Source organism: Sorex araneus, chromosome 5 (assembly GCF_027595985.1).
Source record: "Sorex araneus isolate mSorAra2 chromosome 5, mSorAra2.pri, whole genome shotgun sequence".
In the NCBI taxonomy this organism is placed as follows: Eukaryota; Metazoa; Chordata; class Mammalia; order Eulipotyphla; family Soricidae; genus Sorex; species Sorex araneus.
In genome coordinates this window covers 64,281,689-64,299,691 of record NC_073306.1, presented here as the reverse complement: position 1 = coordinate 64,299,691, position 18,003 = coordinate 64,281,689, and the positions used below count along the sequence as shown (strand labels likewise).

General features: G+C 38.6%; 1 protein-coding gene across 1 annotated transcript in view; it reads right to left on the bottom strand.

Moving 5' to 3' along the window:
- MSH4 (mutS homolog 4) overlaps window positions 1–18,003 on the bottom strand; it is a 96,059-nt gene that overhangs the window by 69,658 nt on the left and 8,398 nt on the right. The window contains exons 2-5 of the mRNA XM_055139877.1: window positions 15,659–15,838; window positions 7,350–7,510; window positions 6,295–6,405; window positions 1,061–1,176 (exon numbers count right to left, since the gene is read on the bottom strand). Coding sequence (XP_054995852.1) covers window positions 1,061–1,176; window positions 6,295–6,405; window positions 7,350–7,510; window positions 15,659–15,838 — 568 coding nt within the window. The remainder of the gene's footprint in view (window positions 1–1,060; window positions 1,177–6,294; window positions 6,406–7,349; window positions 7,511–15,658; window positions 15,839–18,003) is intronic.

Sequence of the window (18,003 nt, the reverse complement as noted above, 5' to 3'; positions counted from 1 at the left end):
CTCCAACCCAATTATTATTTTTTAAAATAAAAATTTCATTTAGATAACAACAATAGGATCGATAGCACAGCAGGTAGGGCATTTGCCTTGCATGCAGCCGACCTGGGTTTGATTCCTCCACCCCTCTCGGAGGGCTTGGAAAGCTACCAAGAGTATCTTGCCCACACAGCAGAGCCTGGCAAACTACTAGTGGCATATTCCATACGCCAAAAACTGTAACAACAAGTCTCACAATGGAGACATTACTGGTGCCCGCTCGAGCAAATCGATGAGCAACAGGATGACAGTGACAGTGACATTTAGATAACATGATTTATAACTGAATTTAGGCATATAATGTTCAAACAGTAATCCTTAACCAGTGTCAACTTTCCTCCACCCAATTTCTTTTTTTTTTTTTTTTTGGTTTTTTGGGTCACACCCAACGATGCACAGGGGTTACTCCTGGCTCTTCACTCAGGAATTACCCCTGGCTGTGCTCAGGGGACCATATGGGATGCTGGGATTAGAACCCGGGTCGGCCGGCCGCGTGCAAGGCAAACGCCCTACCCGCTATGCTATTGCTCCAGCCCCTCCTCCACCCAATTTCTACCAGTTCCCTTCCCCCAACTTATCATGTCTCCTTAAAATTGTCAAGATTAATTATTGTAATTCAGGTCTCATGCTTCAGTATTGATGGCTATGTGGTTTAAACTTATACAAATACCACCTACACACCTACACACCACCAATGTGTAGGCTCCTGACCCTTTTCCCTATCACCCCACCACTGTTTGTTTTGTTTTTGAGCCACACCCAGGGATGTAAGGGATCATTTCTGGTAGATTGTGGGACCATATGGAGTACCTGCGCTCCAAACTGGATCAGCTGCATGCAAGCTGTACTATGGCTCTGCCCCCACCCTTCGTATTCTTGCTGCCTCTTCTTACTGGCCTTTCCGTTTTTGTCTTTACTGTAATCTAGGACCAAGAGTTTGCCCCTCTCCCCTTGGTATCTTGCATTCACTTGCCACCACTGGTTGTGGCCCCTCAAAACAAAGACAAACAAAAAAAATACTTACTTGGACTGAACCTCCATTAGGACAGTGCTGAATTCTGCTATGCATAACTGTTCAATGTATTCTAGTCCTTTTGTTTCATTGAAGTATTTTCTTTGGATAGTAGTGAAATTAACATTCTGAAAAGAAGTTTTAATTTTACATGTTTAATTTCATCTACTTGCCCAAACTTCTCTTTTAAACATAAGCTGGTAAATGGATATGAGGCTTGAATTTATATAAAGATTAATTTTGAATATTTTCCAGAGTTAAAAAATATTTTTCTCAGTTATTTACAAAAGAAAATGATATCTGTTTTGCTATGTAAAACATAGCAATTGCTTGCTCCAATACCCAGCCACTGCCAAACTCCAGGCCGCCTTCCAGACAAGCCTCACACATGAGTGAAGCCCCACAGAACCAGGTAAAGCAGAACCTTGTGACCTTGGACTCCAGTCTCAACAAGACCCAGAAACAGAGATCCTCTGTCTGCCTCCCCCAGTCTCCGGCACCCAAGGGATCACACCCAGACGACCCACCCCACCGGCGCCAGAAAAATACCTCATCGGCCGACCTCCACTACCTCCACTACCCAGCCACATCCACGCTCCAGGCCACTTTCCATAAGACACAATTCCCAATTTCCTAATTACCGCACCATATTTGATGGGGTTCAAATATGATGTGAACTATATGAACACCTCTAAGGGTGATTAGAGGCCGTCCTAAAAGCCTCCATCCCTCTCGGAGAGCCGGGCAAGCTACCGACAGTGTCCCGCCCTCAAGGCAGAGCCTGACAACCTACCCATGGAGTATGCAATATGCCAAAAACAGTAACAACAATGGGCCTCATTCGCCTGACACTGAAAAAGCTATGTAAATTACACTGGTCCATAGCTCTTATTAAATTTGACTCATATGAAAATTAACATAGGATGTTTAATACAATAATGAAAAACAATTATTAAAAATCTCCACCTTCTAGCAGTTTGATCCTACAGCAACAACGTCATACCAGTTTTACATTTGGTCTTACATACTGCATCACAATGGATACATACAATAAATTAATCAAAGAAGATTTAAAAACTAATTCCAGATATCTATGAAATAAATCTATGTGAGGTAAATATAATTTATACCAAAGAAAAGGAGACAATAGAACTTTCTTAAAAGAACAAGATAAAAGCATGAAGTTGCTGAGCAAAAGAATTGCCTTTGAATAAAAATAATGGGCAAAAAAGGTATTATACTAACAATGAACTATAAAAGATTTCTGTAAAAAATCATAAGCAGACAGAATTTATTATGTGGTCACAGTGTTTGAAAGTTATCTCATTTCATCTTCACAATAACCCATGGTATAAGTCTTACTAACTCCAGTTTTCCTGTAAGTAAAATTCTTAAAACTCAAGTAACTTTTCTAATATCATATAGCAGAAATGTACCAGAGCTGAGATATTAATTTAGATTTTTCTATAAAATCCATGTTCCTTCCACTTCTTACTGCTTCTCATTTAATGTGGTGATAATGATAATAATTATAATTATAATACTGGGGGCAGAGAGATAGTACAGTGGATAGGGCACATGTTGCCTTGCATGCAGCTGACCTGGGTTCCATCCCCGTCATCCCATATGATCCTCCAAACACCACTTGGAATAATTCCTGAGTGCAGAACCAGGAGTAACCCCTGAACATCATTGGGTGTGACCCAAAAAGAAAAAAATATCATGATAATAATTGTAATATTAACTTTTCTCTGCTAATAACTTTTCTCTCTGCTAATAATACCTTTACCTCAAATACTGAGCACACCACATGGCACACCCAGGCCCAATCTCTGCCATCCCCTATGTTGCCCTGAGCCCATCAAGAATGATCCCTGAGCATCATTAAGAAAATGATTGCTGAACTCCACAAGAAGAAAACTGCCAACCTGATCAAAAAATGGGGTGATGAAATGAACAGAAGCTTTCCAAAAGAAGAAATCCGAATGGCTCAGAGGCACATGAGAAAATGTTCCACATCACTAATCATCAGGGAAATGCAGATCAAAACAACCATGAGATATCATCTCACACCACAGAGACTGGCCCACAACCCAAAAAACAAAAGCAACCGGTGTTGGCGTGGATGCAGGGAGAAAGGGACTCTTCTTCACTGCTGGTGGGAATGCCGACTGGTTCAGCCCTTTTGGAAAACAATATGGACGATTCTCAAAAAATTAGAAATTGAGCTTCCATTTGACCCAGCAATACCACTCCTGGGAATATATCCCAGAGAGGCAAAACGGTATAGTAGAGATGGCATATGTATTTCTATGTTCATTGCAGCACTGTTTACAATAGCCAGAATCTAGAAAAAACCAGAGTGCCCCAAAACAGATGACTGGTTAAAGAAACCCTGGTACATCTACACAATGGAATACTATGTAGCTGTCAGAAAACATGAAGTCATGAAATTTGCATATAAATGGATCAACATGGAAAGTATCATGTTGAGTGAAATGAGTCAGAAAGAAAGAGACAGACATAGAAAGATTGCACTCATATGTGGAAAATAATGTAACTGAGAAGTACAAGTTGGCAACGATGCAACTTCTGGCAGACATCTCTCTGGACTTAGTTACTAAAATACTAAATTACAGAAACCCAAAACTGAGAGGCCGCTAAGTGTGGTCACTCGACCTCATACCTCTTCATCCTCAGCAATGGAAAACAAATTGCCAAATGCTTCCTTTTCAGCAGGTCTGACTTTAGGGGAGAGACTCTCCAAACAATAATAGTGAGTTTTGTTGAAATATTGTATGCAATCAAAGTGAAAGTAAAGTGAAATTTATTAGTTACACAGGCGGGGGGGGGGGCTAAGGGTGGGGGGGCTAGGGGCGTGGGGGGGTTAGTGGTGTGGGGGGGGCGGGGTGGAGCTATACTGGGATTCTTGGTGGTGGAATATGAGCACTGGTGAAGGGATGGGTATTCAAGCATTGTATAACTGAGATTTAAACCTGAAAACTTTGTAACTTTCCACATGGTGACTCAATAAAAAATTAAAAAAAAAAAAAAGAAAATGATTGCTGGAGGAACCAGTTGGGATGGGAGATGCATGCCGAAAGTAGATAATAGACCAAACATGATGATCTCTCTGTGTCTGTGTTGCAAGCTATAATGCCCCAAAGTAGAGAGAGAGAGTATGGGGAATACTGTCTGCCATAGAGGCAGGGGGAGGGTGGGAAAGGGGGGTTATACCCGGGATATTGGTGGTGGGGAATGTGCACTGGTGGAGGGATGGGTGTTTGATCATTGTGAGATTATAACCCAAACATGAAAGCTTGTAACTATCTCACGGTGATTCAATAAAAATTTTAAAAATTTTCAAAAATGATAAGGCGAGAGAAGAAAAAAAATGATCCCTGAGCACAGAACCATTTGTCTTTCTAATTACATAAGTCAATGAATTTCCCCTTTTATTTACAGAAGCTTAAGCTGAATTCTGTTATTTACCACAAAAAACTGAGAATGACTGTCTTGTTCTTCAAGCCCATGTTCTCCCTTGAACATTCTCCCTTGAACATGGATCTCTCTTGCTTGTCTGTTTCTTTGCTTGCCTATTTCCACTCTGGAGAAGCCTGTGTTCGCTCTTGAAAACATGCTTCTCTTTCTTGCCCCTCTATCTTTCTAAATAAATAAATAAATAAAATCTTTCAATAAAAACTATCTTGCAAAAAATAAAACAAAAACTGGCTTAAGAATGCCTTGTCAGAATAAAATCACTAAAATGGTAAGGTATACAAAAACAAGGATGATAAAAGAAGTCTGATATAATAAGTGAAAGATACAACAGAAAAAGAAACCTATCTAATAGAGATAATGGAATTACAACAGGGACCATTTTTTGACAATGAAACAAAGGCAGCTAAACTACACAGGAGCTCTAAAAACATCACAACAAATTTTCTATGAATACAAATATTAAATATGGTAAGGACAATAAGAAACACATTGAACAACAAATCTCAACTAGATTCCAAATGTGCTAAAATCTGCAAACACAACAAAATATAGTATATTCTGAAAATAATTTGCACTAGGTAATTATTTCAACTGTAATGCTGCCTACTTGGTTTGGAACCACAGCCTTTATTCCACAAAATAGGAAAAAAATTATGGAGTCAAGGAAAAATACTAAATGGCAGAAAAATACTAAATAGGAAAAAATTATGGAGTCAAGGAAAAATACTAAATGGCAGAAAAATACTAAATAGGAAAAAAATTATGGAGTCAAGGAAAAATACTAAATGGCAGAAATGTATAAAAATACATTTATTGAAAGAGAATATTGGTTAGATAAATAATCAGAGTTCCTAGCTGTTACAGTACCACAGATGAAAAGTAGAGTAGTGGAATAGTAAACTAACTGTGAAGCAATACACCGTAACATGGGAAGCTGAAATAATTCATAAAACAGATAAAATTCTCTAAAAAATAGTACAGGGGCTGTTACTCAGCACTAGAGCACATGCCTCACAAGTGTGAGGTCTAGGTTCAATCACTGGCACTTTAATTCATTAATTAGGGTAAAATTAAAAGAAAAGGTACTTAGGAATCTCATAGGATACCTCAAGAGTAAAATGTGTTTTCTTGGTAAGCTCAAGGTCCTGAGTTCAAGTCCCAGTGCCACCACTCATGCTGAAATAATGAGAACAATCCTCTATTTGTGATCCTTGGTGTTAGAGGGCCAAAAAAAAAGTTCAGTCACCTAAAAACATGCTATATTCACTAAGGTGACTGTCCCAAAGTCTGAGGTCCCTAATCAGAGGATTGTTTTTTTTTTTATTTTCATAAGGTTGTTCACATTGATTACACACAAGAGAATTTTTTTTAAGATACTTACTGGTGATTTATAAGCCCAAGAGAAAAATAACTTGAATTTCAAATAATCTCACAAAACAATAATTTTCAGGAAGCTAGACCTAAGGAAACTCGTCTTCTCTACAGATCTGCCTCCCACAGACTGAGAAAACTCCTTAAATATTTTTCCTTTTGTTTAATGGAAAATCAGGATGCCAAATTAAATACATGGGATCCTTATTCTTTTGATATATAAGTAGTCCCTTAGATCTGGACTAGTATTTAATGAGTACTTTAGAGAACTGAACATAAAGTTCTAATATTTTGTTCTTCAGAATGATGTTTAAAAACAGATTTTAAATAAAATAAGCTTTTGGATGTTAATATTGATAATAAAAATTACTTACCTTGAAATTTTCTGTGATTAAAGTAAACAACTTGGTTGAATTTCCGACAACACAAGCAGTATTTGACATTATTATTTCCAAAGGAGTTAAAATTTTGAGTTTAGTAATCACCTAAAATTATTTGAATAAATAATTTCTTCAATGTAAATTGAGCAATTTTAAAACAAAAAACTTCATATTTTTCTGAGAAAACATACTTAAAATTAATTCATATATACTCAAAAGTACAACTGCCATTAACTGTACATTTCAATTAAAATAAATTTCGAGGAGCCAGAGATAATGCAGATGTTAAGGCTCTTGCCTTGGATGCAGTCTATCCTGGTTTAATCCTCAGAATTGCATAATTTTCCCCCACCCCCAGCATCAGCAAAAGAGACCACTAAAGGGCCTGGAGTGATAGCACAGCGGTAGGGCGTTTGCCTTGCACAAGGCCAACCAGGGTTCGATTCCCAGCATCCCATATGGTCCCCTGAGCACTACCAGGAGTAATTCCTGAGTGCAGAGCCAGGATTAACCCCTGTGCATTGCCAAGTGTAACCAAAAAAGCAAAAAAAAAAAAAGTGACCACTAATTAGAGAGATAGGAGTAAGTCCTGAGCACTGCTAAGTGTGACCCCAAATCCCCACAAATATAAACACACATATATTTATAATAATGTATAACAAATGTTAATTTTATAAAATTCTAATACTACCACTAATACAGATATATATTATAATATATATTATATATTATATATAAGATATATATATAATATTGCAGCACTGCGTCCTTGAGCTATTGCACTGGACTACCAACCCAGTCAGCCAAAAATCACTGGTAAACCTCCCAGTCTCCTGAGCACTGCTTGAAAGACCACCCAAAACTAAACTAATAAAAATAAATAAAAGAAAGATTTAATACAATCTTATTTTTATTACATGTAACTTACACTGGTACAAATGAGAATAACTTTATTCAGCCAAAAATTAAACTAATTAGAAAAGAACTAGTTTTAAAAATCTGCATAATACCCACACAACTAAATATTTATTAGAATTACAAGTACATACCTTTGCATATGTTGTGTTGTCTGCAAACTGAGATAGTATTATTTGTGGGCTTTTTAAATCAATACTTGCCATTCCTATTTCACCTCTAGCAAGTCCTCTCCCTTCTACAACAGCTACAATAACTGATGGGGAGTGTGCAGAAACTGCAGATGAAGATGCAGCTGGTGAAAAAGTTTTTTAAGAAAATATATAAACATTCATAATAATTTCTAGTTCTTTTCAGAAGGTATCCAACTCCAGCTTTAAAGTTTGCCAAAACTAAATTTCATATTTGGAAATAATAAATTTATTCACTATTATTTTGCACTTTATTGGAGTAAAAAAAAAACATTAAATTTGGGACAAAAATAAAATCTAGATTGCTGACCTTTAACTGTCACATTTTGGGGGAGTCGATGGTCAAGGTTTACCCCTGGCTTTGTTCTCAAGGATCACTCCTAGTAGCATTTAAAGAATACTATGTGGTGTTGGGCACACCCCCGGCTCAGATGAGTGCAAGGCAAACACCTCACCCGATATCACGATCACAGTCACGATAGCCCGTTAAACACCGATTTCTGAGGCGAGCCCAGTAACATCTCATTTCATCCTTTCCCTGAAATCTTAGAAGTCCATCTGGACTTGGCCCTCCCAACAATGTTGCACTGGGGGCTCTTCAGGGTCACAGGAATGAGATCCAGCTTGTTACTGGATTTTGCATATAAATACACCATGGGAAGCTTGCAAGGCTGTCCCATGTGGGCAGGAAACTCTCAGAAGACTGCCAGTTTCTCCCAAGGGGAGAAGCAGGCTAAAGATGCCGCGTGGCTGCTTGTGGCCACGCGCTTCTGAGAGCTTGCTTTTAAATCTCTGGATGTTGACCGTTGATGGGATTACACACACCTGGGTTCCTCTACCCACTATCATAAAATCATAAGATACAGCGTAATAATTTCCCTAAGAGCCAATCAAAAGTTCATATAGGACAACATATAAGATGCATTTTATAAATAAGAAATTTTACAGAACAGGGCCAGAGCGATAGCACAGCAGGTAGGGTGTTTGCTTTGCACGCGGCTGACCCAGGTTCAAATCCCAGCATCCCATATGGTCTCCCAAGCACCTCCAGGAGTATTCTCTGTGCACCACCATGTGTGACCCAAAACACACACACACACACACACAAAGAAATTTTACAGAACAATAAACTCCAATTACGAGATATCTGTATAATGTTGGATTGTATACTGAGAATGTCCTACATTCTTTTCTTGCATTAGCTCATTTATTTGTCAATTCTATCAAACAGGCATCTTTACTTTTATTCTCTTTCCCAACCCATTTGTTGTTATAATGATAGGAGTTCACACACAAGTTGGGTAGTGGTAATGCCTGGGAATTGCAGGCAATGCTTGCAAATGTGCTGGGGTAGGATGTGCACATTCTTTAGTTGTGGTCCTCAAGCACATAGTGCCTGCAGTGCTTTCTGGGGATTGTACACTCGGTTGCAGTGCACCAGAGGACGAATTATTTGTTGTAGCTCCAGAGATTTCAAATAGCAGTCACTAGGATCATACCCAGGCATACATGGCTACATTAGGGATTGAATTTGTGGCCTCGCCAGGTATCAGGCTTGCAGAGCTGGGACTGTTTTGCCATCACACCATCCTCAGGCCCTGACATCATTATTTTTTCCATTTACTGATAAAGTGACTGAGGTATGGGTGACTCTGGCAGTTGGAAATTATACCCAAGCAGCTTGACTCCAAAGCGGGTCCCATTAATTACCACACATAACTGATTTTGAGATTTGTGTCTTAAAATCTATGAATAGGTAAACTGTTTGCCCTTTCTAAATCCAAACTTCCTTCATGTCCAAACTTAAAATATCAAGCCCTTATCACAGTTATTATAAGAATTAACTTCAATATAAGCTAAGGGACTACTCAGAAAAGGGTAGGCACACTCAGAAAAAAGACACTGTAGGAGAATCTAAAGGTCATGATAAGTATATGAAAGAACCATCAAGAATCCAAGAATTTTCCTGTGACAGCACCCAGATGAATTTTTATGTATGCAAATAACTCAAGTCCAAGAGAATTTGGAGAAACTGTATGTAACTTTCATCCAAAAACCATTTTCTGCTTTTTCCACTCTGGAGAAGCCTATTTGTTCTCTTTCCTTCTCTCTCTCTCTCTCTCTCTCTCTCTCTCTCTCTCTCTCTCTCTCTCTCTCTGTCTTTTCCTCCCAACCAATCTCTTTATGCATCTCTCTCTGTCTCTTCCCACTCCAGTTCCCTGTTCCCCTCATGTTTCTCAGTAAATTATTTGAAATAAAACAATGGTGTCACAAAAAATAAATGAAATAACTGCAATAATATAGAAGTGCTTTAAGGTATATGAAATCATTTAAATATAGGGAATTATTGATGAGTTTTAAAAATCATAAAATGACATTAAAAGGTGACCAAAAAAAGTAAGGAGCACGGTTATTTATGAATAGTATTTTCAATCCTGATTACCAAGGAAAATCACATTTCTAAGTAGTGGACAAAGACAATTACTCTAGGACCCAGATAACTCTCTGAGGCACTGAAGAAATATTAAACTTGAATATTTCCAGTAGTAAAGTTTAATGTAAAACTATAGTAACCCCCCAAAATATAACTTAATTATAATAATATTATAATTAATATAATATAATAAAGATAATATAATTACAGTGATAATAAACTTAGACTCCTTTCAGCAATAAAGGTTTGGGTCACTCCATTATTGGAAGTAAGGGACACAGAGAATGTGTACTAGAAAAAGGAAGCATAGAAAACTGAAGTCACATGATCTGTAGAGTTAAGAACTAGTAGCTATGGCTATTTTCATGCTTTATTTTAAGCATTGTTTCCTTGTATAAAGTAACAATTGTCTTCTCTCTTTTCTTCATTGTATAAAAGTTTTACCCACAGCTTTTCAGAGTTTAACTTTTAAATTTAGTCTATAAATAACAAATCATGACTGAATTTGTGATTATTATCATACTGAGTGCTAGACTGTGACACTTCCAACTTTGGGAAAGAATGACAAGGAAGACAGATGCATTTTTTTAGGTAGTCCTATATAGGCATTTTGCTATCATAAAAGGAAGCCCAACATATATAAAAGGATATATACATAGGGAAATGATGCCAGTTTCCAAATTATTGTCACTGAACTCTAAATTCACCCTTTAATATAAGATCTGCAATGAAGGACAGAATTCCTGGGGACGAGGGAGTGGCTCCATGAAAAGAGTGCCTTCCTTGCAAGAATGAGGCCACTCATGACAATGATTCTTATGTACCACATATAGTCACTGCTTCTCTGCTAACTGAGATCACCAGCATCACTAAAAAATGGGTAATCCCAGGCAAACACTGCAACTAAAACTAAACTTCAGAGAAATAAGGCACATGTCTTGCAAACAGCTGACTCCAGCTTGATCTCCCACACCACATTTCTCCCCAAGGTATTGCTGGGTGTAACCCTGGAGGTCTATGAGCACCACTGGAGGTAATCCTGAAGGTGTATAAACACCACTGAATAAACACCTGAATAATGCCTAGCACCAGCACCACACGGACCAAGCAGCATTGCCTCCTTAGCCTTTGCACTATTCTACTGGCTTGGCTGGCTAAGAATTACTAGAAAAGGCTCCCAGCATACTGAAAACTGCATGAGAGGCACCCCCCCAAAAAAAAATTAACTAAAATTTATGCAAGCACTACAGCCAGGTATGAAACCCCCCTAACGAGCAGATTCAAGCACCACAATTATAGTGCATGACCTCCATCAAGTACTATAGCTAGAATGTGCATGAGCACCAAATTAAAAAGTAAACAACCCAGCAAGCACCACAACCAAATGTGCAATCACAACAATCACTTATGTGTGCAACTCCAGTTACTCTCAATAGCCGAAGATAAGCAGAAAGGGAAGAGGAAAACTTTTTTTTTTTCCCTCTTTGGGTCACACCTGGCATTGCACAGGAGTTACTCCTGGCAGTGCTCTGGGGACCATATGGGATGCTCGGAATCAAACCCGGGTCGGCCACGTGCAAGGCAAATGCCCTACCCACTGTGCTATTGCTCCAGCCCAAGGAAACTTTTTTTAAAGACATTCCTTTAAGCATTTTCCTTTAAAGTGTATATAAATAGTGTATAATGTAAAGCCTTTTCAGTAGAGGTCACTGATGAACCCGGCAGGATGAAGGACTCTCCATCAATTTTCACTGTGGCACAGTGATCAGTGGTGTATGAGGACATCTGGTGGTGATATACTTCAGCCACACATCCAAAATATCCTTTGGCAATCTCACAGCACAGTGACATGGTAATAAGCTTTAGACAGTCCTATGGAAACAAATATCTTGTGTTCTAGGCCTCCGGGCCACCACAGTGCCCTAATTCCCTCTGCTTTCTTTTTTAATTATTTTATTTTGCTTTTTTGGGTCACACCCAGCAATGCCCAGGGACCACTCTGGCTCATGCGCTCAGAAATTACTCCTGGCAGTGCTTGGGGGACCATACCGGATGCTGGAAATTGAACCCGGGTCAGCCACATGCAAGGCAAATGCCCTGCCCGCTGTGCTATCACCACTCCAGCCCCCCCCCCTTTTTTTTGTCTCCTTGATTTTGTCTCCCATGATTAAATTCATGCAATATTCCTTCCAACTGGGAGATTATGTGATCCAGATCCCCTACCCATATGACAGTCCACACCTACTATACATCCCTCACCCGTCACAGTTCACCCAATCTGCAGTTTACCCAGTCTGCCTCCCTATTATTAAACTTTCCTAGACAGCAGACAAATCTGCAGTCTCTAATGTAGTAGAATCAGTTTCACCCTCTCCTTATGTACCTTAGTGTTAGAAATGAATCCCCAAAGAGATCTATCTCCAGTATGACTAACCTCTTGGGAATACCACTAAGTGCTGGGATGCTTTAAAGAGTTTATTTTTATAGCCTGTGGTGACTCCTTTATTAAAATTTAATGATTGGAGGAGTTTTGGTGAAGCAAGATAGTTTTTATTAAAACTTATTTAGAAAAATGTGAGGGGAGAGAAAGGAAAAATTACATGTGCAAGAGAGAATGCAGGTTTAGCAACAGTGGAAATGAGCAAGCAAAGAAATACAGACAAGTAAGCGAAATATGTGTTCAAGGGAGAACATGGGCTTGAAGAGCAAGACAAAGTTTAATAATTCTTTTATTAAAACTATCCTGTTTAAATCATTAGGTAGTTCTATTTTCAGATTGGAATTAAACAACTATCATAAAGTTAATAGTTTAGCAGAGAGAGACACTTAAAATAGCAACCTTATTGGCAAAATGCAAAGTGAAGTAGGAATACATAAACAGAGAAGCTTATCCTAGACTTACAGGATCATAGAAGTCTTTCTGAAAGGTGTAACAGCTAAGCATTGACCTGAAGAATAAATATAACACACTACAAAAAAGGGGGTGGGGGAAGAAGACTTCTAAGCCAGGATTCTGTAAACTCTTTATAGTTGTGGACTGGCACCTTTCCTGAATTCCAGTTCATGAACTCGATAATTATAGCCAAGACAACAGAATAATAGTTTTCAACCTTTCTACATTGTGGACCAGCACTGATCTGTGGACCAGTAGTTGAAAAAACTTCTCAGAAAAGGCAATTACATGAACAAAGGCCTTATGGTACAGGGAGAGTAGCATGTTCAAGTCTTAGAGGGAAAAGTAGTTCCGAAGGCCAGAGTGACAGTACTGTGAGCAGGGCATTTGCCTTGCATGAGGCCAACTCATTCAATTTTTAGCACCCCACTAATGAGCAATGCTCAATAGTGATTCCAGAGCAGAGTGCCAGGAGAAAGCCCTGAGCACCACCAAGTGTATCTGAAAAGAAAAAAGTTCATAAAGATTAAGATATAGGGCCTGAGCGATAGTACAGTAGGGAAGGTGTTTGCTTTGCAAGTGGCAAATCCCAGATTGATCCTCGGCATCCCATATGATCCCCCAAGCACTGCCAGGAGTGACTCCTAAGCATCACCATCTATGACCCTCTCCCCACAAAAAAAATGGAGAATATAAGTGACAAAATAGTCTGAGGAGATGCTGGGGAAACCTGACAAGAGCTGTATCATGCAGGTCCCTTATTAACAATGTGAAGATATTTAAGTTTGTCCTCAAAAGCAGTGGAGGGCCAAAAATTATTAGAAGTAATTAAAACACAGCAAGGGTGGCTCTTATGGACTAAACGGTGCCCCCATACACAAATTCTTATGCTGAAAATCAAATCTCCAGTATTCCAGAATGTGACCATATTAGGACACAGACCTTTAAAGAGGCAATTAAAGAGGTCATTAGGGTGGGCCCCAATCCACAATTAAAGGAATCCTTACAAAAATAGATTAGAACATCTTCAATTTAAGAGATGCAAGAGATCTAAGAGACAGATGACCACCTACAATTCGAAGGAAAGATACAGCATCTTGCTGATACCCTGATGACAGACTTCTTAGACTTCAGAACTGTAAGAAAATAAATTCTGTTGACAAAGTCTATGGTATTTTGTTATAAGAGCCCTAGCAAACAAAAAAAAGAGTCTGACTATAAAAACTAAGAATCTGGGTCAAGAAAGACAGTACACAGGTAAGGTGCTTGCTTTGCACACAGCTGACCCCAGTTCAATCTCTGGCACTGCATATGGCCCTTTGAGCAAACCACTCAGGAGTGATCCCTGAGCACGGAGCTACATAATCCCTTAGACAACCAGGAGTGGCCCAACCTCTCCATGCACCAAAAAGAAAAAAAGGAAGGAAGGAAGGAAGGAAGGAAGGAAGGAAGGAAGGAAGGAAGGAAGGAAGGAAGGAAGGAAGGAAGGAAGGGAGGGAGGGAGGGAGGGAGGGAGGGAGGGAGGGAGGGAGGGAGGGAGGGAGGGAGGGAGGGAGGGAGGACCAACAATAAAAGGTGTCAGCCTCAAAACACCCTGAATAAATAGCCAAAGCCAAACTGAGATTAAGAAATTGGGAGGTATCACTTACCTGACTTGAAACTATAATAAATTGCTAAGTTATTTTGTTGTTGTATTTCAGCCTATTAAAGAGATTTTTTTTTGAAAATTTCTACAAATTCAGAAAAATAAACCTAAATGGAATGGACAAAGATCACAAACAAAAGTAAAAGATATAGGGGCAAAAAGTAAACAAAAATACAATCAATCTTAGAGCCAGAATAATAGTACATTGGCAGGATATTGCCTGGCATACAGTCAACCTGGGTTTAATCCCTGGTACCCCACATGGACACAAGTGTACTACTAGGAATGAAATCTGAGCGCAGTTCCAGGAGTAAGCCCTGAGCACCACCAGGTATGCCCCCAAAGTATATATATGTACAATTGTATATGTACATATATGTAGGTATATGTTTATATATAATTAATCTTACTAGTAATCAAGAAGGGCTGGAGCGATAGCACAGCGGTTGGGCTTTCGCCTTTCAGGCAGTCAACCCATGTTCGATTCCTCCGCCCCTCTCAGAGAGCCCTGCAAGCTACTGAGAGTATGGAGCCCGCACGGCAGAGCCTGGCAAGCTACCCATGCATATTGGATATGCCAAAAACAGTAACAATAAGTCTCTCAATGAGAGACGTTACTGGTGCCTGCTCAAACAAATCGATAAGCAACAGGATGACAGTGACAGTGACAGTAATCAAGAAAATGAAAATTTATGCTATGTCTGGCTAAAACAAATATGAAAGGACTATAAATCAACTAGAACCCTTATGCAATGTGGTTCATTCAGAAGGTACACTGAAGAAACACTTTGAAAAAAAATTTTTTTTTTATTTTATAAAAGTATACATTCCCATAGCCTATAAGCACTGAAATTCTAATATGTGTATATAAGAAAAATCTCACACATAAAAATCTATTTCAACAATTTCCTCAAGTGCATTAACAGAAGAATTAAAACATAAGTATTAAAAAAATCACCATCAGTATTATCAGGATTTTCTACTTAAAATTTTTTAAATATGATTTTAAAAACATCATATATATTAGGGAGGAATTTGTCTTCTGCTGTTTGCTAATATTTCAAATAAAGTAAACCTGCAGTTACTTATAAAACAAAATCAGAAATTATGAAATCTTATCAATCTAGCCTGAAATAATGTGTATGTTTGTACCAAACCTATAGAGTTGCGTAAGTTTGGAGCTTAACAGTAAGGTGCATGCTTCTTACCCTCAGTTTAATGCTCAGACCACATACAAAAAATTTTTAAAAGGTCATCTCAACCAACACTACATATTTTACCTGAATATCCCACTTGTGGTGTCCAACCTTTAAAACCCGATCTCTGGGGATTTCCAGCAGACATTGGTGTTTTTAAGTTTTGTGGATAATTGTCTCGTGCAGAAGATGAGCTTGTACCAAGAGCAAAATTTGATGTAAATGTATTTTCTGCCAAAGTTCTTTTCTTCCCAGAGTATGAACCTAAATTCAAAAAATTGGATAACCCTTAAAGATTCAGATTTATGTAATGATGTATTCATTACCATAATTTATACTTTGCCCACTTTTTCTAGATCTTTATAAAATGGCTCTTATAAATTATTTTTACAACAATGCCCGTATTGTTTTTATAACCAAAGTGCCAAGATTCCTCCACCATTACCTACTTTTTGCATCCTCACAGCACTGTTCTATTAACTAGCCAAAATCAGATGAAGTTTTTTATATAACAAAGTATTAAAAATTCAATGACATTATTAATAATTTTTCTCTAAAGCATAAGAAAAAAGAAATTGCTAATACAGTAAAATTAGATTTTTTTATTCTATAGTCTATCTATAGCAATCACTCCTACTAAAATCATAAATTATATTTTAATCTTTAAATACACCATATGTTACTTTTCACAGTAATCATGAAACCTCTTTTCCTCTTTTATTTTTATGTTTCTTAGATCAGTGATGATCAGGGCTTACTCCTACTTTATATGTTCAGGAACAATTCTTAGCAGAGCTGGGGAACTAAATGTGATGCCAGAGATCGACCTTTTTTTTTTTTTTTTTTGCTTTTTGGGTCACACCTGGCAATGCACAGGGGTTACTCCTGGCTCTGAACTCAGGAATTACTCCTGGTGGTGCTCAGGGCACCATATGGGATGCTGGGAACCGAACCCGGGTCGGCTGCGTGCAAGGCAAACGCCCTACCCGCTATGCTCCAGCCCCGAGATCAACCCCTTTTTTTAAGAGAGCTTCATATTTCCTTAGAATAAATTCCTTGTTTAGGTACATACATACTGATACAAGATCTGAACTATTTTACAGAGCTACCATAAAAATTTAAACAATGTAAATAGCCACATATAGTGTATTGGCACATACTGTAGCACTATCACTGTAGCACTGTCATCCGGTTGTTCATTGATTTGCTGGAGCAGGCACCAGTAATGTCTCCATTGTGAGACTTGTTGTTACTGTTTTTGGCATATTGAATACAAGTTCTTTAAAACATCCCCCTGAAGACCAGAGAGATAACTCAAAAGGCTGAATGCAAGCTTTAAATGGAGAAGGCCCAGGTTGGATCCAAGTACCCATGGTTTCCAGAGCACCATGCCAGGAGTAGTTCCAGGATACCACTTGGTGAGAAAGTTAAAAAAAAAAAAAAAAGAAGTAGAAAAAAAGAAAATTCACAACTCTGCTAGGTATAGCCCTGGAGATCCCTGATGACTGTCTCGGTAACCCTGATGGCCCCAGCACCATGTATACCAAACACTGAACTATCTGACTCAGTTGCCCAAGAATCAGTTAGAGTTCCCGATCACTGGTTAAGGACAGATAGATAGTTAGACATGGTCAAAATATACAGTTTACATACATAAGTATATAAACAAATATATCCGATTTTTATACCATGACAACTATCAATCTTGATATTTAAATCACTTACTTTTAGTTTCCTTGCCAGATCTTCTCACTGCCTCATAGTCACCGGCTTCTCAGGGTTTTATTCTTCATCTTCTCTCACAAATCAACATTATATACTTTCTCTGGGCATCTCATATTATCTTGCTTGCTACTGATATCTATTTTTCTGACAACTCTCAAATAATTCTTACTCCATAAATCATGACTCAGTAAACTTTGTAAGGGTCCAGATGTAAATATTTCAGTCTTTGTGGGTCACATGATCTGTCAAAATTACTCACCTCTGACACTATAATAAAAAGCAGCCACAGACATGATAAATTAAAAAGCAGAGCTCAGAGCCAGAAAAACAGTACAGTGGGCAGGGAGTTTGCCTTATATCACCCAATCTCCCTGGGCGTGGCCCCAAGTATGAACAACACAATCCCCAGTTAAAATGAGGTGGTACGAAGGAGTTGTGAGTTTGTTTTTGGTTTTTGGGGTTTGGGTTTTTTTTTTTGGCTTTTTGGGTCACACCTGGCAATGCACAGGGGTTACTCTTGGCTCTGCACTCAGGAATCACCCCTGGCGATGCTCAGGGGATCATATGGGATGCTGGGAACCGAACCTGGGTCAGCCACGTGCAAGGCAAACGCCCTACCCGCTGTGCTATCTTTCCCCTACCACGTCATTCTGTGATTTCCCAGGTTTTTGGTGTTTTTAAGTGGCAGAAGGGGCCAGAGCACA